The sequence below is a fragment of the Sceloporus undulatus genome, chromosome 2 (assembly GCF_019175285.1).
Source record: "Sceloporus undulatus isolate JIND9_A2432 ecotype Alabama chromosome 2, SceUnd_v1.1, whole genome shotgun sequence".
NCBI lineage: Eukaryota > Metazoa > Chordata > Lepidosauria > Squamata > Phrynosomatidae > Sceloporus > Sceloporus undulatus.
In genome coordinates this window covers 313,041,117-313,065,937 of record NC_056523.1, presented here as the reverse complement: position 1 = coordinate 313,065,937, position 24,821 = coordinate 313,041,117, and the positions used below count along the sequence as shown (strand labels likewise).

General features: G+C 39.9%; 1 protein-coding gene across 5 annotated transcripts in view; it reads right to left on the bottom strand.

Annotated features, from left to right (window-relative positions):
- ALPK2 (alpha kinase 2) overlaps positions 1–24,821 on the bottom strand; it is a 165,766-nt gene that overhangs the window by 65,027 nt on the left and 75,918 nt on the right. For all 5 annotated transcript variants that reach the window (XM_042453898.1, XM_042453902.1, XM_042453899.1 and 2 more), the window contains exons 4-6: positions 15,779–15,909; positions 11,617–11,734; positions 5,121–6,876 (exon numbers count right to left, since the gene is read on the bottom strand). In XM_042453898.1, coding sequence (XP_042309832.1) covers positions 5,121–6,876; positions 11,617–11,734; positions 15,779–15,890 — 1,986 coding nt within the window. In that variant the 5' untranslated portion in view covers positions 15,891–15,909. The remainder of the gene's footprint in view (positions 1–5,120; positions 6,877–11,616; positions 11,735–15,778; positions 15,910–24,821) is intronic.

Genomic DNA, 24,821 nt, shown 5'->3' with positions numbered 1-24,821 from the left:
ATAAAATCTCACAATTAAATTTGCATGCCATGCGTACCTTGCCAAATGATGACTACAACATGGTACTTTGCCAAATGATGAGTACAACATCCAGACACAAACAGAACTTGCTCAAGTGAGCAGGGAACCCAAGCAATTGCTGAAATAGTTATATTTTAGAGGTGCAGAGTGAAGCAGCAGCATGGGGCCCTTTATTAATCACAGGATGATGGAGCAGAACCCTCAAATTGTTCATCGCCATTTGGAAGTCATGCATTTTAATCTCGTAATCTCCACAATGCTACAAGAAATGGCAAGAAATGATCCTGGAGGGTGGCAAACATATTGGGTATAGATCCGTTCAGTACTGATGATAACTCGTGCCAAAAGTGGCTCACTTTTAAATATCTATGATGGTATAGTAAAGTACATAGGAGCCAACAAGCAATTAGAAAACAATTAAATTCAACCAAAGGTTTCCATTTTCCAATCAGAGATCATTACCAATCTCCCTATAAAAGGCAACATATACAGTGTTTGCTTTAGATGGGCATCCAATCTTCATCCTTTACTCCACCTAACCGCTCCCTCAAGTTCAAATGGAATCTTGTTTGCATATGAACATGCTATTCACAGCATTGACACACTCACCATTGTGATGACTGCAAAGCCTCTCTCCCTCATTTGAGCCTTTTTTCAAATACACAAACCCCCCAAATTTAAAATGATGTGCTTGAATTTTAAAAAGTAGGCTATATAGCTATCTGGAAGAAAGGGAAAGGAAGAGAAAATTGGCATTGTACTTAGAGCAAGAACAGATGTAAGTTGAGGAACAAAGCCAAAGGAAAGATGAAGTTACATCAGAGCAAACAACAATAAGAATAACCCTTTACTTTAGGAGAGTTCTGATAAATGGAAATAGCTCTAAGTCAGTTGAGCTGTTCTAGTGTTGTGTCTTCCAAGGCCAAAGGCTTTCTCAGATGGAACCTTTCCCTACCATGCTTTCCAGCTGTGTTGGAACTCCCATCAATCCTACCCAAGTTGGGCAAAGCTAGTGCAGCCTAAAGCATCTATTATGAAAACAGTAAAGTACACAAATAACTTCTGCTTGTGCCTTGGAATCTCTGTCTATCTGCCAATTGAATCTGCACTTCACTTACACCATTGACCTTTGGGCAAGCTGCAGAAATGGCACTTTGTCAGGTTAGTCTTGTCACCAGCATGACTTTGAACTGGTGGCACTGAGTGGGCTTCTCTCCCTGCAATGCAAATATATTATGATTCCAAAGGACACTAGGTTCAAAGTGCTATCCAATCACTTGTATACAGCTAGCATAATTAATTTTAAGGACCTGCATGCAAACGATATGCTTTTAAATATTCAAACACATTCTGTTTTCTGCTGGGGTTTTATGGTACTTGCATAGATATCCTCCTATGATTTTTTTGGAATCTGTAGTTCTGTCTCTTGATTTTACATAGGGCTGTTGTTATTCTTATGTATGTACCTTCAACTCATTTCTGAGTTATGGCGACCCTAAGGTGATTCTATCATGGGGTTTTCTTCGCAAGATTTGTTCATAGCAGGATTGTCTGCCTTCCTCTGAGGCTGAGCATGACGTGCCCAAAGTCACCCAGTGGGTTTCCATGGATAAGCAGGGATTCATAGCCTGATCTCCAGAGTGCTAACTGTACACTCAAGCTACTACACCCCACTGGGTCTCTTAGGAGATTTTCAAATGGCCAAAAGTGACGAGAGCATAGCAGGAAGCTCCTGTCACTTTCTTGCAATTGTGCAAAGGTTATAAATGATGTTGCACAATGTCGCCATAATTGCATAATTATCTTGCAAATAAAGAGTAATTTTAGTGCCACTTTTCATTCATGAGAAAGTACCAATGCTCCCATCATTTTTGGCCATGTGAAAATATCCATCTTTGTTATTGTATGCATGTGCTTTATGTTTATGCAGTACAGTAACACAGAGATAAAAAAGAATACTGTGAAACTTGAAAGTTTATTCTGTCTCATCGGTTATTTCTTTTCCTTCATTTTATCCTATCATCATTACTGTAATAATGTTCCAAAGAATGTGAAGGAAATAAAAGACCTCAGCCATTATTGGTTGATGGCAGTCACTGTGTCACAGAAAAGAGCCATACTCGATTATATATTAACTCTGTATATGAATGTGTGTGCATACATGTGTGTGCTTTCAAGTTATCTGTCAATTTATGAAAACCTGATGAATTTCATAGGGTTTTCTTAGGCAAGGAATAGTCAGAGGTTGTTTTGCCAGTTCCTTCCCTTGAAATATAGTCTATAGCACTTGGTATTTGTTGGCAGCCTCCCATCCAAGTACTAATCTTGGCTGACCCAGCTTAGCTTCCGAGAGCAGATGGGATCTGATGCCTTTAGGGCATTTAGGCCTGTAATAACTGAACGCTAAGTTAATAATGGGCCACTTTTTCTCTTTTGGAGAAGCCAATTCCTGGGGCCAAGCTCCACTCAACAGAGAACTCTTGTGAGTGCCACACCATGAAAGGTAGCTGTTACACTCAAGAGAGCTGTTGGGAAAAATACAAAGACACATAGGCCCAGTCCAGATGGGCCAAAAAGGACGCCCTTGTCATGTGCAAGGGGCAGCACTTCTAGATGCCCCTCGCACGTGACAAGGGCATCAAAATGGTGGCACCCTGTACAAACGGGTGCTGCCATTGTTATGCAAGTGCCGCATGGCATCTGCACGGTGCCGCGTGGCACTTACGTAACTAGTGCGCCAGTGGCATACTCTGGCACACTCGTTACGCTGCCACTGCAGCGTAGAAAGAACCCACTTTTTGCGGGTTCTTTTTCTGCCAGCTGGAAGCCACGCCATTTGGCAGCTGAGGCTTCTTTCTGGCAGAAAAGCAGGCACCGGCAGGCTGCCCTTTCTGGGCATCTGTACCCCACCATAGTGTCACCCTATTTAATGATAAAATAGAATATATTGTACTGGCTCTAAAGAAAGAAAGCATACATCCATCCAACCCTAAAGATATCAGAATGTCCATCAAAACACACAGGGAGAAATTAGCTGCTTGATCCAGTAGTGTCACTATGGAGGTTTGAGGGGTGCAGTTGGTCAGGCCTTCCTTCTGCTGGGCCCCTCCTGGCTTTGCTCTGGCGGCAAAGGAAAGGGCTGAGTGCACCTCTCCCAGCTTTGCCGTGGTGTTGGCAGCCTTCTCACAAGGAGATCTCTGCCATGGCAGCAAAGGACAAGTATGAGCATGCTCTTTGGCCACTGCCCCCCAACAGCCCCTACCAGGTGACACCTGGGTTGGGGACACCACTGGCTTGAACAAAAGCATTGTCGAAACCATATTTTCTCTCTTGCTTATGGTGTGTCTTCTTGATCTAATGAGTGAGATGACAAAAATGTGCTATTTAGCTGTAAATGCTAAGACAATTTCTCTAGGTGTCTATATGTAAGAATATCTAATCAGTATGGGTGGTAAATTGAACTCAATTATTTGAACTCTATTTGGAGTCAGTTTTGAAGATCACTTTTGAGACAGGTGCATGACTGACTCATTCTTCTGAAGCATTTCATGCATCAGTTGAAATAATTCCACAATTTAGTTTGCTACTGCAAAACTGTATTTCAGAACTGAATATCTTAGTGCTGATTCATATGATAGGTCATATCTGTGAGTCACTGTATGTTTTAAGATTGCATTTGCCAAATATCCAGAGGCATGAGTGATTTTTGCAGAGAAATCTTGTATGTGAAATACAGGAATACTTCTGTTAACAAAGTAGATGTATTCTTGGTCTTTATTTCTTTAACAGAAAATTTGGTACAAGAGGCAGAAATAGCATAGAAAGAATAGGGATAGGTTCCTGAACCACAAAAAGGAAGAGCACTTTAACATGTTTCAACAGACTTTTTATCTAAAACTAGCAACATGCACTTGTGCAATGGAACAATCAGGACAGGTGAACCTAGCAGAAGTACACAGAAAAGTCTTCAGCCTTCTAGAAATCTCCCAATGCTTCTTCCAAAATTCATGCAGGGGTTACTTTTTTCCCCACTAGCCTTCACTTTTCTCATAATTTCCATGTTGGTATGCTTTTTAACATACTGGGGACAGTTGGTGAGGCAGATTTATTTGCTTTCCCCCTTTCTCTCTTTTTCTCTGTTCATACATGATCAGCAAGAGATTCTGGATATAGCTGCTATTTACCGTGACTGTTGCAGGCAAGCACACACAGCTACAGTAGGATCAGTTAGAGCAGAACCCCATACTTTCCCAGTTCTAGTTTTCTTTTTACATTGTTTACTATGGACACATTGCTGTGACCTAACACCAAGTATTTATGTTTCTGCAGCCCTCCTTCACCATTTCCCCAGGTCTGATGCTGCTATTAAAAGTTCCAGCCAGACAGAAAACAAGGAGTAAAAGGCTGGGGGTCGTAAGAGACTTTGTAAGGAGGAGCTTTTCTGTCAGAGGCTTTGTTAATTGAGGTAGAGTAGTGCTATACTACTATGGTGAGTCACTCACAGATTGCAGATTCACGTTCAGGGAAAGAAACAGCAGTAATTCCAGTTCAGAAATGTAATATGTATGAAATAACTAAGTCAGTTATGAGGCTTTAAGTAAAAGATTAGTGCAGTACTAAGGGGAAAGAACAGGCTTTATAGTTAAGACAACTTCAGAATTGCAAATAACTTCCATTCCTAAATTGTCTCTAATTGCAACATTCTACTGAGTTCCACCTGTCCATTTATTCCACACAGAGTTGAGAAACTTTGGCCAGTGTCAGAGAGAGACAGAGAAAGATACACTGTTTGAATAAGACACATAGAACTGATTTGATATCAGGTTTCTCTTTCCAGCTGTCTACAAGTCCCATTAGTGCTACTTACTTTTATCAGGACCTCCCCCACCTGCCCTCTCTCTATAATTAGAGTGGCTTATGGCTTATCTGGGCCTTTTTCAAGGCCCATATTTCCTTAACAGCAGTAGCTGTCAATCACATAGGCAGGAATGATAAAATCTTTCAGGATCCACATTCTTTTTCAGCAAGTAGGGAATAAAGAAAATTAAAGTCACAGATATGCAAAATAGGTTTTGTTAAAAAATAAAAAGTTACCTTACCATAAGTGTTGCATTTTCATCTGGCGCCTGGTTATCTTCTGATAGACATCGAATACATTTTCCTGCCCTTGGACCACTTTTCTCTCTTCCTTCTCCATGAAATAAACCAATCTGTTTTGGAGCATTTGCCATATCCTGCTTCCTTTGAGTTGAAACATTTCTTCCTGGCCTGTGAATTTCTGCAGCTGAATCTAAAGAACCTCTTTCCATTTGAACTGGGCAGACTTCAGAAGTGCGAAGCTCTTGGCAGTGTAACACATTTGAAGGGTCTTTTGATGTCTTTGTCAGACTTGCCACGCTAACTTTGACTTTTCCGTCAGTCAGTTTCTTTCTGACCTTTGTTAACCGTCGCACATTTTTCTGAGAGACATCTCCATCCACATCTTTTTTGCCTGTTGTTGCTGTAGACTCAGAATCACCTAAGTCACGAGCGGAGCATTTCATCTCTGAAATCCCATTTTCTCTTCCTTGTGAATGTACAACAGAAACATCCAATGCTGAGTGATTCTTGCTACTATTTTCTTCTTCCACTCTGGGATAATCGTTTTCAATTGCCATGGAAGCCACAGCTGGCTTGTACTTCTTTTTGTCCTTCATGGTGGAAGTTTTACTTAGCTGTTGCCCAACAGTGAGAGTCATTCCTGTTTGCAAGGTTGATGCACTGTATACAGTGGGGTCGCTCCCAGACCTGACAGCTACTTCTTTGGCTTTTGACTGATGACCACAGAAGCCAATGGTGGCATCCATAGGCACAGTGTTATCTGACACTTGAAACAGGCGAGGCATTTCACCAAGGAAGTAAGCACAGCCGTCACAATCACTACCCGGTATGAACTCATTCTCCTCCCCATCACTTTCCAAGAGGAATTTCAGCTTCTCTTCCCAGTCCTGGCATGTCTCCTCTGTCATCACATCGGAATATTCAAAATATTCAAGGTGATCATCTTCATGCTCATCTTCATCCACTGTAATAAAGCTTCTGTCTAGTTGCAACTCAGTATTATTCTGAACATTTATAGTGGGACTCTCCACAAAACAGGACTGATTTTCTCCAAGAGCACTTGTGTGATTCCCGGACAGTGTGCCTTTTTCCAGACATTTACTCAGGCTATTCTTTTCATGTGTCTTGGCATATTCTCTTATCTGACAAGCAGCTAAGACTTCAGCATTAAAGCAACAGCTGTCTGTGTGATCACTTATTTGACCTGCTGGTTTGGCATCCACTTGTGATCTGTTGAATTCATTTGCCTCACCTTCACTAACATTCATAGCCATCTCATCATAAAAGAGATCAGATGTGATTTGGGACACATCCAAAGTCCTATAATTATTTTGCTTTAGATCTGATACATTCGTGGGCTCCAGTTTGTCTTCTGAACAGTGAATATTTTTCTGCTGACTTTCAGATTCCAGTGTACAGAAAGCTATTGTTTCTAGCTCTGAGTCTCTGTACAAACCACTGGATTCTGGTGCTGGAGGTTCTGGCAAATCTAAAGAGAGAAAACACTCAAAGAATGAATTGCTTTTTTCTGCTGAATCTTCTTTATTCATCATACTTTCACTTGAGTTTTTCTGCTGAGATAGAGTCCCTTCATTTGTTTTGCAAGTTTCTGCATCATCTTTAGGATTATAGTGTGATGTTGGATAAAGTTCAGATTTGTCCCCAGGAGTCACTTTAAGAAAAGCTGAAGACTGAGCCATTCCAAAACAGTTCCTAGCCACAATCTGATAAACTCCAGCTTGTTGCTCTGTGCACCTGTGAATGTTAAAAATGTATAGCTTAAATATTGCATATCAATATTAAGTGCTTAGATTATATTTAAAATAAATGGCTGCAATTTTATATCACAATGTGCATTGAGTAACTTTATGCACACATAGCAACCCTCCTATTGAAGACTGCCCAATTGTACATTGGTCTCGGAGTGCAGTGGTCACTTCTCTGGCTCCCTTATATACTAATACTAATAATATCAACTACTAATAAATCAATATCAACAACTAATGTTTATTTCTTTCCCACCTCTCCTCAAGATTAATATAGTAATGCCACCACTGCTCCTTGATGAATATTGACTTTGTGAGACATCTCAGTTCTATTTCTCGCAAATGCAAGTCCACTTATGAAGATCAAAGGCCTTTACTGAATTCTGGGCAATATAATTTCATATATAGTTAAAATTATGTAAATGGTATGGTATCCTTGAGCTCAAAACAACACAGCTTGTCTTTAATGCAACATACAGTGGGTCCTTCCCATCCATGAGGGTGTGGTTCTAGGGGGACTGTGGATGGGAAAAACCCATGGCAGTTCAATCTGATATTAGTCAATGGGTGGCAACGTGTGCACTCCCACATCAGTGTTCCCTTGGATGTGTGCCACCATTGGCTAATATGGGGTGAAGTGATCCTCAGGAGCTCCAGTCCATGGATGGCTAGCCTGCCAATACGGCAAGCTCACTGTAATATAACAGAACTTTACAATACTTAGATATCTGGCACCAAATGAAAATTGTTGGTGACACTAGAAAGGGAGGGAAGCTAAATCTTCAGAGGACAGAGAAATAGTCAGATAAGAAGCATATTTTTAGCTACAGAGTTGGACAGACCATGACCCACCGGCTGCATATAAGACCCTGGCCTCTATTTTGTAGCCACTTTAAATTGGTTGTGGCCACTGCCAGCTACATTGTTAAAACTCCTGTGGATTTCCCCTCATTATTCTTTTTCAGTCACTTCAGAAAGAAAAGTGGACTGTTTTGAAGTCTGACAGGATCCAGTAGTGTAGGAGGACACTTCAGCATTCTCCTGTACCAGAGAGAGTGCCATCACAAGTTACCAACAAGCCCCCGTGGCATGCAACTATAATGACATAAAATTCAGCAACTGACACCAAATTTCAGCATTGGCATATAATCCTTGGTGGGTTGGGGATAGATCCAATGTGCCAACTCCACCCCTAGGTTTTCTACTCCTGCTTGGGCACCTCATGGTACTAGAACTTCAGATCAATTACTGGCTCTATATAGTGGGAAATTCAGAAAATACAAAAGGTAACACTTCACATTGTGGTTGTTGCGTGCCTTCGAATTGTTTCTGACTTACGGTGCCTCTAAGATGACCCTATCACAGGGTTTTCTTAGCAGGTTGTTGGGGGGGGGGGTTGCCTTTGACTTCTTCTGAGGCTGGGAGAGTGTGACTTGCTGAAGGTCACTCAGTGGGTTTCCATGGCTGAGCAGGGACAGTCCAGCATATAGTTATTGTGGAACTCTTTTTCACAAGATGTAATGACAATTGTCTGCTTGGGCAGCTTTCAAAGGGGATTGGGTGAACTAATGCCTTTATTCCATTTCACAGGACCGCTAAACATAGCAAAATGTTTCACAGGACCCCTAAACATAGCAAAATGGACAGTAAAGCACCATAAAAAAAGAACATGGCTGTTTTAAAAGGTTTATAGCTTGCTCTGGTAGCAATGTGATGTGATTATTAATTCTCTTCATGGCTCTTCTGTAGGCATAGGCATTTGTTACAATTCACCAAATTCCTTACTCTTAATTGCTGGGAAAGTCATAACCAGATGACTCAAGCAAACAGTTTTAGGGCTGAGATGGGAGACAGTTTCTCTGAGTTACTTTTCTCAATGTTCTCTTGCAAATGTTTTACATAATTGCTGTTCACCAGATTTAAAACTTTCTTCTGTTCCCCCCTTTCAAGTTTTTTTATATATATACATAACTATGAAATAAAATATTGACATAATCCACAGCTCTTTGCTTTAAATACCACTGGGTACAACACTTTCCTCGCCCCCATGCTTTAAGCACTGCATAAGAGCATGTGTATTGAGAAGAAAGAGCACAGGTGCAAAACATTATAAGCATGACAGTAAGCCACTGTTTAACATGAACAAATGATCATTCTCTTGCATAGAAGCTTTTAAACTTTTGCTTCCGCTTTTTTTTTTCCCCCATACATTCTTGATAAACCAAGTGTGGTTAACCATGGTTAATTTAAAGAAGTGAGTTTCAGTTTGAAGATGACATACTTGAAACCAACCACAGTCAAGGTTTTAGGTTTGTGATTAATCAAAAGTAGAAACTAAAACTGAATTCCTTCTGCCAGCTACATGGAAGGAAAATAGAAGAGGAGAAGCACACAAGCCTCACTATGGTTTAGTTTCTGCCTGTTTATGCTGTGCTAAACTGTGGTTTTACATGGCAGGCAAACTGGTTCAACTTAGAACATTTTCTTTCTCCAGCCACCCTCCCCAATTAATCTTTTCAAAGGTTCCTTAATGACATTTGAAATGGCTGAACTGATTCTAGATCAAACCAAGATATGTCCACATAGCACTAAGTGATAGCTACATCAATACTTCAATACAATTGAAAATAAGTATTAGTGACTTCAATGGAAATCACTTTCATTAGTAATAAGTCAGTATTTATATTTCACTAAAAGATGACTAAACTGAAAGTCAAAACAGACTGCCCCAAAGGAACAGCTCTGTGCCACCCCTTTCAGTACCAGATCAGGGCTACAGTAACCACAGCCCCGATCTGATGCTTTGCCGGCTCTAAAAGAAACTGCAAAATGCCACACCGTTTAGAGCTGGCAAAAAGGCCCCCTTGCTGCTGTGGAGGCATTTTCCAGTCCTCCTTTTGGTGTACATCGTCTGAACACAGTGCTAAAGGAGCACCATGATGCCACCCGCCATGACGGCGGCCAGGCGGCTGGCATGGGGGTGGCATCAGGGCATGCATCATCCAAACACCATGCCCCCATGCCGCCACTTTATCTCAATCTGTTTAGCTCCTGAGTCTATTGTACCTTAGACATAACATGAGGTGAGGTGACTCACTGGAAAGACAATAATGGTTGGTAAAGCAGAACGCAGTAGGAAAAGATGAAGACTGCACTACAAGTGGATTGACTCAATCAAGGAAGATATGGCTCTGAGTTTGCAAGACTTGAGTATGTCTTGAGTACCCTATTCATAGTGTTGCCATAAGCTGGTTAACTTGTCAGCAAATAACAAGAGTAGAATTCAGAGAAATAGCTATATTCATCTGAAGTATCAGTATGCAAAGGGATCTCTGAGACTAAGGACGTAGACCAAGGCCCAAAACACATGGGCCAAATAAAGTGCATTCTGGGCATTTTGGGGGTGTAACGTTCAAATAACTCATGCCCCCATTCTACCCGGAAGTCACTCCGAGGTCGCCTAAGGCAGCCCAAAGCCAGCCCAAAAAAGAGTGGCAAACAGTTGCTCTTGCCAGCAGCCCATTTGGGACTGTGGCAGGGGCTGGCTTCGGGACTATGGTGTCTGCTCACAGTATTTGCCCAATATTTTTCAGCCCTAAATCTCTGAAAGCTAATGCTACAACTTCTTTCCCTTGTGCTACAAGATGCCTTTGCATACTAATAGCAAAAGTATGTATATAGTATTTTAGAACTGAATTATTAATTCCATTTTGCAGCTGAGGCTGACAACATGATTAGTCTTCGTTTATCTACTGAGATCACAGAAGATGCACAAATGGAACCAATAATTTTCTGATTTATAGCTTAGCCTTGTGAAGTTCTGGTATTTATTCAGAATTCAGTCCCAGTGAGTTCAGTGCAGCATATTCTTCAATAAGCATGCATGGGACCACAATTAGACCCGGTACATATGGGTCTTTTAGGCGCCCTCATTGCGTACTAGGGGTTGGCTGAGGGTGGAGTGCCCACATGCTCCGCAACCCTCGTATGTGACAAGGGCGTAACAATGGTGGTGCCCTGTATACATGGGCACCGCCAGTTACGTAAGTGCCGCAGGGCATCCACACAGCGCCATGCGGCACTTATGTAACGAGTGCACCAGTGGCACACTTGTTACTCCACCACTGCAGTTTCAAAAGAACCCACTTTTTGCGGGTTCTTTTTCCACCAGCGGAAAAGCTCGTGGTTTGATGGCTGAGGCTTCCCTCCGGTGGAAAAACAGGCGCCCTTAGTTTGCAATTTTATGTGTGTTCTCATATCCACCCAACTCAGAGCTTTATCACATTAGCAAGATCCCACGGGAAAACAGGAGTTAAACACGATTTAAGGTACCTTCAAATTTAAACAAAACTTGCAAATTCAGGGAGTTAATTACACTAGGGGACTTCCCAAGTGAAATAACTCAAAGTTAATCTGAACACAAAGCAGACTGCCAGTTATCTTTGCTTTGCTTTCAGATTAACTTCACGTTATTTCACATTAACTGTGACTTGTGTGATAAACTTTGAGCATTTCCGGGTTTTCTTTGCTTTAAATGTCATTTAACTCCCATTTTCCCTTGGAATCTCACTTGTGTGATAAACTAGTTAGTGGGGATTGCTTCAAAATAAACGTCTACAGGATTAAACTGTTGGCCATTGCTTTGCTACTGTCAGTAGAGGAGTTAATCATTCATGGACATGCTCAAGGAATTAAATAGACAAAGACAAAGTATATTATACCATCTTACCCAAATAAATGTAAGACATGGTTTACATTATCCTCCAGTATTTCATAGTTGGAAATATCTCTTTGTTCATTGATATCTTGTCCATTCTGGTACCAGGTTACCTCTGGTTTCGGATTGCCTGGAAACACATGGAGAAAATCGCTCCTCTAGATTAATGAGCAAATATTGCTGAAAACAGCTTATGATCTAAGCAGGTGAAAGCAACATACAACATTAAGCAATATAATGACTCAGTAAAATGTATTTATTTATTGATTCTAATATAGAGGTTCTTTAAGCTGTCTGAAGCTGAGAATAAAGAACAGAAAATTGACCTTTCTGGTCTGATCATTCCAGACATACACATTCTATAGCCAGGCAGCTTGAGATTCCCTGATTATCCCTCTATATTCTAGGTAGGCTGATGATACACTAAAAAGTACAGGACATTGAGTGTCCCCACTAGCAATGCCAACATCTCCTTGAAATTTGGGGGAAATTATAGGTCAGAGGTGGCTTGCAAGAGGAGGGTAACTGTGGGCATCTTTTCACCTATATATAGCAGTAGTAACTGGAAAGAGTACTCCAGTTTCTGCAACTGATGTGTTTTATTTAGAAATGTGCAAGGATGCATGCAAACATACCAGAACTGGGGGAAAAAATTGAGAATCATACAAGGCTGCGAGAAAGAAAGGCATGGAAGGTTGGATAGAGAGAAGTTAGGGGTTGCAAAGGATGATAATTACCAGTCCTGAAGGGAGTCTGTGGGAAACACAGAACTGTGACCAGCGCAGTTTAGAGTGGCTCAGACTGTATCTGAGAGTTACACTGAGGGATCCTGGTCAGTGAACAATATGACTAGGACAGGGATGAATATTTATACCCTATTTTGTACCCTCAAGGGGTGGTTTGTGTGATCAAAGGCTTTGATGGCTTTTCCAGGAGGGTCTGGAACGGCTTGATAGCTTTAACACTGGGGTGTCAATGAACTGATTAAACTGAAGCAATCCTTTGATGATAGGACAGGAAGCAGATTTTGGAACCCCATGATAAAGTAGAATAAAGGGTTTGGTCTCTGAGCAAGAATAAATGCAAAGAGCTGAAGCGGGGGATGAGCTGATCAACAAACTAATTTCCTTGTCTTAGTTTTATCTAAGTCTCCCACATGTCTTCTAGTCAGTGTGACTCCTACACGTGTTTAAGTTCTAGTTTCTGCATGTCATTGTGACCTCGAAACATGCCCAACTCTAGATATTAACTATGAAACCACACATCCAGCTGGAGAGGTGTAGGCTATGCTAACATTGATGCAAAGTGTTATTAAAAATAAGATTGTCAAGTGTACAGATGGGGGAAGCCATGTTTAAAAGGAATTACCGTGGAGTTTTGCAAATGTATATTTTGTCTCATTTGCCTTTTAGAGTTCTTTGAAAGCATCAGTAAATATATGGACAGGAATAATCTAGTAGACATTGTTTACTTGGAATTTAAAAGGCTTTATCAAAGTCTCTTACCAAAGACTCCTCATCAAACTTAGTAGATAGGTCTTCTTAGGGGTTACAAACTGATTAAAGTTATGATAGAAGTGGGTAAAGTTACACATGATGTGGGGAAAGGGAGAAGGACACAGGTTTCATTCCTTCATAACTTTGTAATCCATTGTCATCTAGTAAAACTGAATGATAGGAGATTCAGGACAGATAAAAATTTCTTCTTCAAGCAGCACTAGTAAAACTGTGGGATTTGCTACCACAAGAAGTACTGTTGACTGATGCAGCATTTAGCAAGATAAATTTATGCAGGTTAGGGCTTTAAGTGGCTATTAGTTATGATGAATATAATGCTCTCTCCAATATGGGAGATGCAATGTCTCTGTACAGTAGTTGCTAGGGTACATGAGGATGCAGTTGCGCTAATGTTTGCTTCTCATAGGCCCATAGGTGGGCTGCTGTCTGAGCAGAATTATGGGTATATAAAACTTTGGTTTGAGCTAGCATGGCTCTTCTTATGTTGTTATTCTCCCTAAGCTCTCAACAAATCTCATGATTAGATCTTAACTGAAAGCTAACTGAAGTCAGGATGGCCTCTTAAATATATCCAAAGAGGATGTGCATCACCAAAAAAGAGGGCAAGAATATCCATTAAATGTGTATATGCTAATTCATTTGTATAGAGTCACATTTAATTTAAGGGGAAACACAATACATGTAAATGCCCTAAAGGTACCAGATCCCGTCTGTTCTTGGAAGCTAAGCTAGGTCACCTCTGTTTAGTATTTGTATGACAGACTGCCAATGAATGCCAGGTGTTGTGGGCTATATTTCAGAGGAAGGAACTGGCAAACTACCTCTGAGTATTTCTTGCCTAAGAAAACTCTATGAAATTCATGCGGTTCCCATAAGCTGACAGACAACTTGAAGGCATACAGACATACACACAAATACACACATCTCATCAAAGTGTGAAAGACTGTGATGAGCCAATCTGTATACTTAGTTTGCTTTCCAGATGCCACTGATGGGCATATTCCAAATCTCTTCCTGCCTTATTATGGTTCTTTATCTTTGAACCAGACTTATCATTTGGACTGCTGATAATTAAAAAAAAAGTATGTTCTAATCACATCATATTTCCTTATGCTGTATTACTGAATATCAGCAGTTGGTTTGCTAATAAGATAGAGCAAAAGAGTATCCTCTCTTCAAGTACACTGTCACTTCATTATCATTATCATACATCTTAGTTAAAGTTTAACAGACTTAGCTGACTGATTCTCTTAGACCAGCCCTTCAAACAGAGGACTGTCCTCTGAAATGTTCGACACATGGCTGCCCTGACGTCCATGTTGACATAACCTTCAATTATAGATGGAGTTAGGGGAATAAAGCACACAATTCTGTGGCCTGTCACCAATATCTTAACCATAATCCAGTGATGAAGTGCATTACGTTTGTACAACCTTGAAACCTGGCAATATCACAGTTGCTAAAACTCCTCAGTGTAATATAAATCCTCCATATTAATTTCCTGTTAATCAGCTTCTACTCAGTAATGACCTAAGCCCTGGATCGCCTGCGTAAATTCCCTGTGTGAAGAACCTGAAGGCTTGCTTTGTGATATTTTGGTTGGTCTGAATATAGGTATTACTATCTGTGACCTTTTTATTTTCACATAAATCTGTGTCATCACTGAGTTGTCTGCTTAATCACAGCTAAAGAAATAGGCTCCATAGAGCTGTTGATGCTGTAAGAGATTTATTAAATGTAGTTATATACACCTTCCTAGAAAGACTCTCAATATAGGCCTGCAGCAAGCTTCCTCAGATCGGAGTGAAGAGAGTGAAGAGAGAAAAGATTCCTTCAAATATGGCACCTTTCAGATGTGATGGACTACAATTTCTATCACCCCTGGCTGGTGATGGAAGTTAGTCCAACACATCTGGAAGGCACCAGACTGGGGAAGGCTATTTTCATGGTTGAGTTGTACCTAAGAAGAAACTGCACAAGTAATTCATTGTGGCTGAATACAGTACACATATAGCTTTGTGCAAAAAATGTCCCCAGCTTTTCTGAACTTCTGATAACACAGGCCTGCATAATTAAGGATCATAAGAGCTTTTTAAAAATTGTATGCAGGTTTTAAAGGAATCTGGAGTATTAAATCCAAAAATGACCTCAGATTTGCAACAGGCCATACAGTTTTTTCACAGTTTGCTTGGATATTTCTATGTTGCAATATATGACTGAATGAAATGATCTTGCAAAGAGTAAAAAAAGGGGTTAAAGTCTTCTAAAGACTTCCAAAACACTTTCATTTGCTGCTGTGAAACACAAAAATCCATTCAAGAGCACTAAAAGGAATCACACTGAACCATCAGTGACCATAACTAAAACTGAGAAACAAATGAATTGATAAAAACATCAAATTCATGAAATAACTATATGTGTTATGACACTTTTATTGTGTTTTTCATATTCAGCATCCAAAAATACATTAAAAACAGTTACAATGTTGAAAAAAGTTTTTTCATTGCAGGCCTTTGTTATTGATTCATTTCAACTGACCATTTAGATATACTAATTTACAATGGTTCTGAAAAGTATCTATTTTCTTAATCATAAAGAACTTCTGAATTAATTAAAGAACCAAAATACATATTTGGACTTTAGTCGGTGGTACTCACCAGAGATCTTGCAGGAGAGTGTGACATCTTCATTTTCTGGCACAGATGTAGATGACAATGTTGACAAAAAACAAGGAGTACTCTTAATGGCAGATGATTCAGAGCCTGACATGATTCTACACCACACTGATCTGAAAGTAGAGTAAAATCCTAAGATGCTCTGTGCCTTTTAAGTGCCAGCCATTGCAAGAAAGATTTTTGAATTCTGTGGTAGGCTATGGAATAAAGCCACAGCATCAAGTAATTCATGGTTACAACATAAAAAGACCAATGCAATTTTAGGCTGCATCAACAAAAGTATAGTGTCTAGATCAAGGGAAGTAATAATGCCACTGTATTCTGCTTTGGTCAGGCCTCACCTGGAATACTGGGTCCAGTTCTGGGCACCACAATTAAAAAAGGACATTGAGAAACTGGAGCATGTCCAAAGGAGGGTGAGTAAAATGGTAAAGGGTCTGGAAACCATACCCTATGAGGAATGACTTAGGGAGCTGGGGATGTTTAGCCTGGAGAAGAGAAGGTTAAGAGGTGATATGATAGCCCTGTTTAAATACTTGAAGGGATGTCATATTGAGGAAAGAACAAGCTTGTATTCTACTGCTCCAGAGACTAGGACCCAGAGCAATGGATGCAAGCTACAGGAAAAGAGATTCCACCTCAACATTAGGAGGAACTTCCTAACAGTAAGGGCTGTTCTATAGTGGAACAAACTCCCTCAAAGTGTAGTGGAGTCTCCTTCCTTGGAGGTCTTTAAACAAAGGCTGGATGGCCATCTGTTGGGGATGCTTTGATTGAGAGTTCCTGCATGGCAGGGGGTTGGACTGGATGGCCCTTGCGGTCTCTTCCAACTCTACAATTCTAACTTTTTAAAAATCTGTCAAGATTCCTTTGCAAATACCTTGGGTGTAATGACTCACTGACAGGTAGAAAAGAGTATGTGTGAGTTCTCTCTCTTTCTTGCTGTCTTGCTCTCACTGTCTCTATCTCTGTATCTGCCTGTTTGGCTGATAGAGATATATATGGGTGACTATATACAGGAGAACCTGCATGGCATAGTGGTTTGAGTGTTGGATTATGACTTCAGAGACCAGGGTTTGATTCCCAGCTTGGCCATGAAGCCTCCTGGGTGACCTTGGGCAATTCACATGCTCTCAGCCTCAGAGGAAGGCAATGGCAAACCTCCTTTGAACAAATCTTGCCAAGAAAACACCATGATAGGACAGGGTCGCCATAAATCAGAAAGGACTTGAAGACACACAACAACAACAACAACAACAACAACAACAAATACATATACATATACATATACAAACAGTCAGAAAGCCATTTTTCAGTCAAAACAAATGCAAAATAATATTAAAGATGGTTGTTGTGCAAACTATTACTGTTTATCATCTATCTAAACAAATTTCACTAACCTCCAAAAAGTGTGGTTCAGTGGTAATCAACTATAACATCCAGTATTTTACAACCATGTACGCCCCTGTTCTCACATCAAGGATCGTCTCCATTAACTGTGACAAACATTAAAATTTCTGAGCCTGATTCTCTCATCTCCACATGCAGAAAGAGGACTCTGTACAAATAGTTACAATCTTTCCCATTTCACATTGGACACTCTTCTCTGTGTGTGTTGCTGCTGCACTAAGTGCATTACAACATGGCTCCACAACCAATTGAGATGAATCATGAATAACAAAAAATATTGGACTGATTCAGTACAATTTGTATGAGCTCTGAATTGAAACAGATTGCATCAGTTCAGTTCTGGAGTTGATCCAGAGATTGTAAATAAGCAGAAAAATGTTGGCCAATGTGTACCCCACAAGACAATTTGAGAAAATCACCAAGATGGTATGACACAGAGAGGCAGAAAGCTGGGCTTTAATGTGCCCTCCAACTCTCCCAGTGTGGCACAAACAGTTCTGATTAATCCTCTGCCATCTCAATTTTTGAGCTGCTTTTTAAATGTCCCAGTTTCTAGGATAAACCAGCCTGTTTGGGAATAGCAAGGTGAAGAAGAAACAGGGGGACGAGATTCTGACGCCACATGACTGTCAATATTGCAACTGCTGCAGCAGTGATGATTTGCAGCTGAGCAATAGCATGACTGGGAGCATATTGACATGTTTCCCCCATCAATGAAAAGGGATGCCCTAACCATGCTTCAGAGACACAACAGCTATGGGTCAGAGGAGTCATGCAATAAGCATCTCCAAAAGCACTTTTTTCCAACTATAATTGTGGTTTAAAAACCACATATAGTACTCTCCCAAGTGGAAGTAGGTTTGGTGTTGATTGTCATCTGAATTGGTTTTGTTGAGTCTTTTCCTTTACTTTTGTTTTATTGAATATCCTAGCTTAATCTTCCATTTGCCTTTTTTTCAGACTTAAATGTTTAATGTGTGTTTAGGGTAAAAAATGCACCCACCCCCAGCCTTAAAAGCTCCTAGCGGTAACAGGTGTTGATGTTATTTAATTGTTAGAGGGAAGGCAGGCAATCTGAGCCACTTTGAAGTGTCAGTAGATTTTATCTCGGACTTTGAGGTGGGAGCAATCTTCGCTATAAGTGAGAAATAAGAAGGGGAAAAGAAAACAACAACACCCACAAATCACCTTACAGCACCTGCAGTCTGCTGTAAGTTCTTAAAATGCTGCACCAAGTGAGATTGCTCAGTGAAACCAGCCAGAAACCAAGACACTTCCAGGGCTTAGATAAGCAACCTAAACTGAGATGGTGAAGGGAACATGAGACTATGAGAAGAAAGTTTTCAGTGTCTGTACAGATCGTCAAATGAGGGGAGAACAGAGGTATCATCAGGGGAAAGGAGAGTAGGGTGGTTGTTAATGGGATCTCATCATTTGGACTGTTCATAATTTAAAGAATGTATTGGATAACATATGGGGACTTGTTAGAAAAAGATCAGTAAGGTTTGGGTATTAAAAATTAAGTGAATTAGAGGGGAAAGTATATAATAATACATTGGCTGAATTACTATCAATTAAAGGAGAGATATAAGGTTGATGTCGTAGAGTTTGGTTTTGAACAAGAAATTACAGAATTAGAGGAAATATTTAAACCAGGAGAAAACCACACCATATCTAACTATATAAAATGTTATTAAGATTTAACACAGAACAAGAACAAGTTAAGGAATGTATAGTGTGACAGGCAAAAATATAGGAAATAATATTCATATGAATCAATGGGAAAGGATATGGACAAGAGAATTGAAATTTACTTAGTTATGATCTTATAGAAAATTACTATAGAATGTTTTCAGGTGGTATTTAATGTCTGATAAACTTGCAAAAATATATAAAGGCAGGAATAATAAATGTTGGAAGTGCCACCAGGAGGTGGGAATGTTTTTCTGCTTCTGGTGGACCTGTACTAAAGCAAGGAAATACTGGGTAAAAGTTAACTTTACTATACAAAAGATCTTGGGAGAGGACCTGAATTATATTTATTGAGTGTGAGTGACTATACAAATATAGTGGAAAGAAGACACAAAATGTTAATATATTATATGGTTACAGCTGCAAGATTGGTATATGCTAAAAACTGGAAAAAAGAAAACCTGAATATCTCAGAATGGATGAATAAAATAATAGACTTGGTGGAACTTGCAAAACTGTCCGGTTTTGTTAAAGATGATAAATGAATTCTTGAGTATCTGGAAACCTTTTATGGATTATATGAAAAAATTGAGAGGGGATATAGTTATATTAGGATTCAATAAGTTAGCATTACTTATTTATCTTTTGGCATTTTATTGGTTTCTCTGTAGAATGGATAGGATGTGATATTTAGAGGTGTGATAAGATGATAGTTATATTCAACTGCAATTTACATGTCTTGGAAGCTCAATAATGTCATGTTTATATGAACTATATGTTTAGTTTAGATGGTGAGTGGGTGGGGTTGTATTATAGGGGGTGTTGAGGTTTTGTTTTTATTGTTTGGTTTTGTTTTTCTTCCTTTTTCATTTCGTTGTTTCTTTCTTGTATGTTCACCAATATTGTAATTGACAAATAAGTGTTTTGTTAATGCACTAATAAAAATTATTATTCAAAAATATATTTTTTAAAAAGTATGTTCTAATCACATTGTATTTCCTTATGCTGTATTACTGAATAGCAGCAGTTGGTTTGCTGGTAAGATAGAGTGAGGGTGTCCCAAGAGCTGTATGTGGTCCCTTGGACTGCATTTTGTCCTCTAGTGCTCTAAGACGATAGTGCCAGCACAAAAGCAGTATCAAATGAATTGCCTACTGAGCAGTCAATAACATTTTTTAAAAAACATTATATTGGCTTTTTTTGAAAATCAGTTAACTTTACAGGTGCCTAACATAAACCTTCCTGGACCTGCCTCTCTGAAATTGGGCTGGGTTAATTTCCTCTTTAGGGTATAAAATGTCTCCAAATGTTGTGGAGATATGTGGAAAAAAATTAAGTTAGAAGCACTATTGGTCTTCCAAAGGAAGTCAGTGGGGGAGGATTGGTGATTCAGATTCTTACATCTCAGTTCAGATTCAGGGTTTGGATAGGAAAGGTTTCAGTATGAATTGTTCCAACCTGAATCTGGCCCATATCTGAATCACTGAACCAAACTACAGTTACAATGACTGTGGACAGTCACGAGGAATGGAGCTTTCCTGTACTTTGTTTAGCTGTCACTTACAGCTGGCCATTTTGCAGCATTATCAGGATGATAAATTATGTTTGTGAAGGGTAGGAAAGAAATTCATTGGGTTCATATTTCTCTATGAAAATAACTATTTGTTACTTCCTGAGACTTGTAAAGGGAAGTGTATCTTGCTTCAGAAAGCTGTACATTCCTAAGGCTTCCTATTAATGCAGAGGTCGGGGTGGGGGTGTGTACACAAAATCACATATACTTGAAAAACATGCATGAGAACAACAACAAAAAAAAGCTTTTTTTTAAAAAAAAATGCATGGATTGGTTTTTAAGTCAACAAGAAAAATACATGAAATGCCTATACAGTGGGCCCTTGTTATCTGCTAAGGTTTGGTTGCAGGACCCCCCACCCCCATGGATAACAAAATCCATGGATGCTCAATGGCATAGTAAAATGGTGTCCCTTATATAAAAAGGAAAATCAAGGTTTGCTATTTGGAATTTATCCTTTTGGGCATATTTTCAAGCCATGGATGCTTGAATCTGTGGATAAGGAGGGCTGACTGTACTATGGATAATGTGTATAGGGGCAGGTGCTGAAAAGTTCTGAGCCCAACCCACTTCCCAAAATGTGGCCGTAATTTTGTCACTATAGCTTAAAAGAGTGTCCTCTTATATTGTAAACTGCCAAATTTCAGGACCATAGCTCTAATTTCTGGGTCGCCCCCCCCCCAGATCATTGATAGAACCATGTCAACAAAAAGTGTAGAATTTTCAAATGCTGAACTCTGGGCTGTCAATGTTCCTGTTACTGCAGAAGAAAACTCCACAGGAAATCTATGTATGCATGCTGCAAAAATTGAGTGACAAGTGCCTTTCATACTCAACTGTGAAGAAGTGGTGTTACCACTTTCGGCATGGAAATTTTGAAACCAAAGATGCAGCAAGATCTGGGAGGCCTTCAACAGTTTCTTCTCCTGAAATTGTTGAACATGTTCATGACTTGATTTTGCCAGATCATCAAATCTCAGCTAAAATAATTGTTGAGACACTAGAGATATCCCAGGAACACACTGGGTTTATAATTCATGAGCAGTTGGCTGTGAAGAAGCTGTCAGCCAAGTGGGTGCCAAAATGTTTGAATGCTGACTAGAAACAAAATTGAGTGGATACCTCCAAGTTGATTTTTTTCAGCATTTTCATCAATCTAGTACTATTTTTTAAACAATTCATCAGTGTTGGTGAAACATGATTACAACACTATGATCCAGAAACCAAACAACAGTCCTTGCAGAGGCAGCACTAGAGTTCTCCACAGTTGAAGAAATTCAAGACTCAATGGTCAGCTGGAAAGGTCATGGCCACCATTTTGGGGGGAAGATGAGGAAGGTATTTATGACTTACTATCTTCAGAAACTCCAAATCATTCATACTGATTACAACTGTAACTTGTTGTGCTGATTAAACGAGGCAATGAAGGAAAATGTAAGGGAAGCTGCAGAAAGGTGTTCTCTTTTTGCAGAACAATGCACCTGCTCACAAGGCTGGCAAGACGATAGATGTTCTAAAGAATTTGGGGTTTGAATACACATATACCATCCACCATACTCACCAGATCTTGCTCCATCTGACTATTTCTTGTTTCCAAGACTTAAAAAAAGTTTGAAAGGAATGAAATTTTTGAATGATTCAGAGGGGATAGCAGCAGCAGAGCAGTATTTCAGTGAGCAGAGATCAGACTTTCATTGAAAGGTTAAATCATAGAATCATAGAGTTGGAAGAGACCGCAAGGGCCATCCAGTCCAACCCCCTGCCTTGCAGGAAATCCAGATCAAAGCATCCCCGACAGATGGCCATCCAGCCTCCGTTTGAAGACCTCCAAGGAGGGAGACTCCACTACACTCATTCATACACACAGAGAAGTGTATAACCACAAATCCTCTATTTATCTATCTATCTAGGTGAGTGTGTGCATTTGTGTATAGAGAGAGGGGGAGTCCCTTTTGGGAGAAACACGACATACAAAGGAAATAATTAAATTATATATATGAACAGCCACCACAAAACAAAATCAAATTCCCCAAAGAACTTTACTTCAGGTCCTCAAAATGGCAGCTGCAGTGTCTTCCTCCCGGACTGACCAAAAATCAGGGGACCTAGCAATCCAGTTTTAACTCATAACCATTTCCAGTTCTGGTATGCAATACAAAACTAATTTGTGATAATAGAGTAAGAATTCTGAAATGTATATATTTTTGTCATGAGCACGTGACATTTATTAATACATTATCTTTAAAAGGATATAGTTAGGAGGAAGAAAATTCCAACTTAAGACTTGATTAGCTAATGCAAGATAACGCTGAAAGACTGAAGACATTTGAGCATTAAGATTTTCACGTCGACTGAATTCTTGCAGAACCTCTACTGTAAGCATGAAAATCTGACGGAGATCATCCTCCTAGGCACAGTAAGAACAAATTTTTATTCATTTCTAACTGGGACATAATGTAAACTATTACACTAAAAACGAATAACTATTGCGTATTCCATGCAATCCAAACACTATAATTTCTTAACCTGAGGGAGTTTGTTCCACTGTTGAACAGCCCTTACTGTCAGGATGTTCCTCCTAATGTTGAGGTGGAATCTCTTTTCCTGCAGCTTGCATCCATTGCTCCAGGTACTAGTCTCTGGAGCAGCAGAAAACAAGCTTGCTCCCTCCTCAATATGACATCCCTTCAAATATTTAAACAGGGCTATCATATCACTTCTTAACCTCCAGGCTAAACATCCTCAGCTCCCTAAGTCATTCCTCATAGGGCATGGTTTCCAGACCCTTCACCATTTTAGTCACCCTCCTTTGGACACGCTCCAGTTTCTCAATGTCCTTTTTGAATTGTGGCGCCCAGAACTGGACACAGTATTCCAGGTGAGGCCTGACCAGAGCAGAATAGAGTGGGACTATTACTTCCCTTGATCTAGACACTATACTTCTATTGATGCAGCCTAAAATCGCATTGGCCTTGTTAGATGCCGCATTGCACTGTTGACTCATGTTCAACTTGTGGTCTACTTGGACTCCTAGATCCCTTTCACATGTTGTCTCCTTAAACCAGGTGTCCCCCATCCTATATCTGTGCATTTCATATTTTCGCCCTAAGTGCAGTACCTTACATTTCTCCCTGTTGAAGTTCATTTTGTTAGCTGTGGTCCAGCTTTCTAGTCTATTCATGTCATTTTGAATTTTGTTCCTGTCCTCTGGAGTATTAGCTATTCCTCCTAATTTGGTGTCATCTGCAAATTTGATAAGTATTCCCCCAATTTTTTCCTCCAAGTCATTGATAAAGATGTTGAACAGTACTGGGCCCAGGACAGAGCCCTGTGGGACCCCACTGGTCACTTCTCTCCAGGATGAAAGGGTGCCATTGTTGAGCACCCTTTGGGTTTGTTCGGTCAACCAGTTACAAATCCACTTAACAGTTGCCTTGTCTAGCCCACATTTTACAAGCTTGTTAACAAGAATGTCATGGGGAACTTTGTCAGAGGCCTTACTGAAATCAAGATATATTATATCCACAGCATTCCCTTCATCTAACAAGGTGGTAACTTTATCAAAGAATGAGACAAGATTTGTCAGGCATGACTTCTTTCTCTTAAAACTGTGTTGACTTTTTGTGATTGTGGCATTGCTTTCTAGATGTTCACAGACTGTCTTTTTAATGATCTGCTCCAGAATCTTTCCTGGTATCGATGTCAGACTAACTGGATGATAATTGTTGGGATCCTCTTTCTTCCCCTTTTTGAAGATGAGGACAACGTTTGCCCTCCTCCAGTCTGCTGGGACTTCTCCTCTTCTCCAGGAGTTTTCAAAGATTATTGCCAATGGCTCCGATATTACATTTGCCAGTTGTTTTAATACCCTTGGATGTAGTTCATCTGGTCCTGGAGACTTAAATTCATTTAGGTTAAACAGGTATTCCTGTACTATCTCTTTACTTATTTTGTGCTGAAGTTCCCCTATTCTGCTCCATTATCCTCAGGTTGAGCACCCATTGCCTTTTCTGAGAAGACTGAGGCAAAGAAAGTGTTGAGTAATTCTGCCTTTTCTCTGTCTTCTGTTAGCATTTTGCCATCTTCTCCACACAGTGGCCCTACCGTTTCCTTCTTCTTCCTTTTGTTGTGGACATATCCATAAAACTTGAGAAAACTTGAGAAATAAACTTGAGAAATGATGTGCCATATTTACTTCTGGGTGAATATGTAGCCTAGGGTCTACTTGAGAAACTGTACTTCTTGGGTACCAGTTATCTTTATGTGATATACCTACATGGCTAGCTAAAAGCTGTTGACTGCCTGAAGCCACAAATGGCTCTATATATTCAAATTGCCGGATTAGACTTG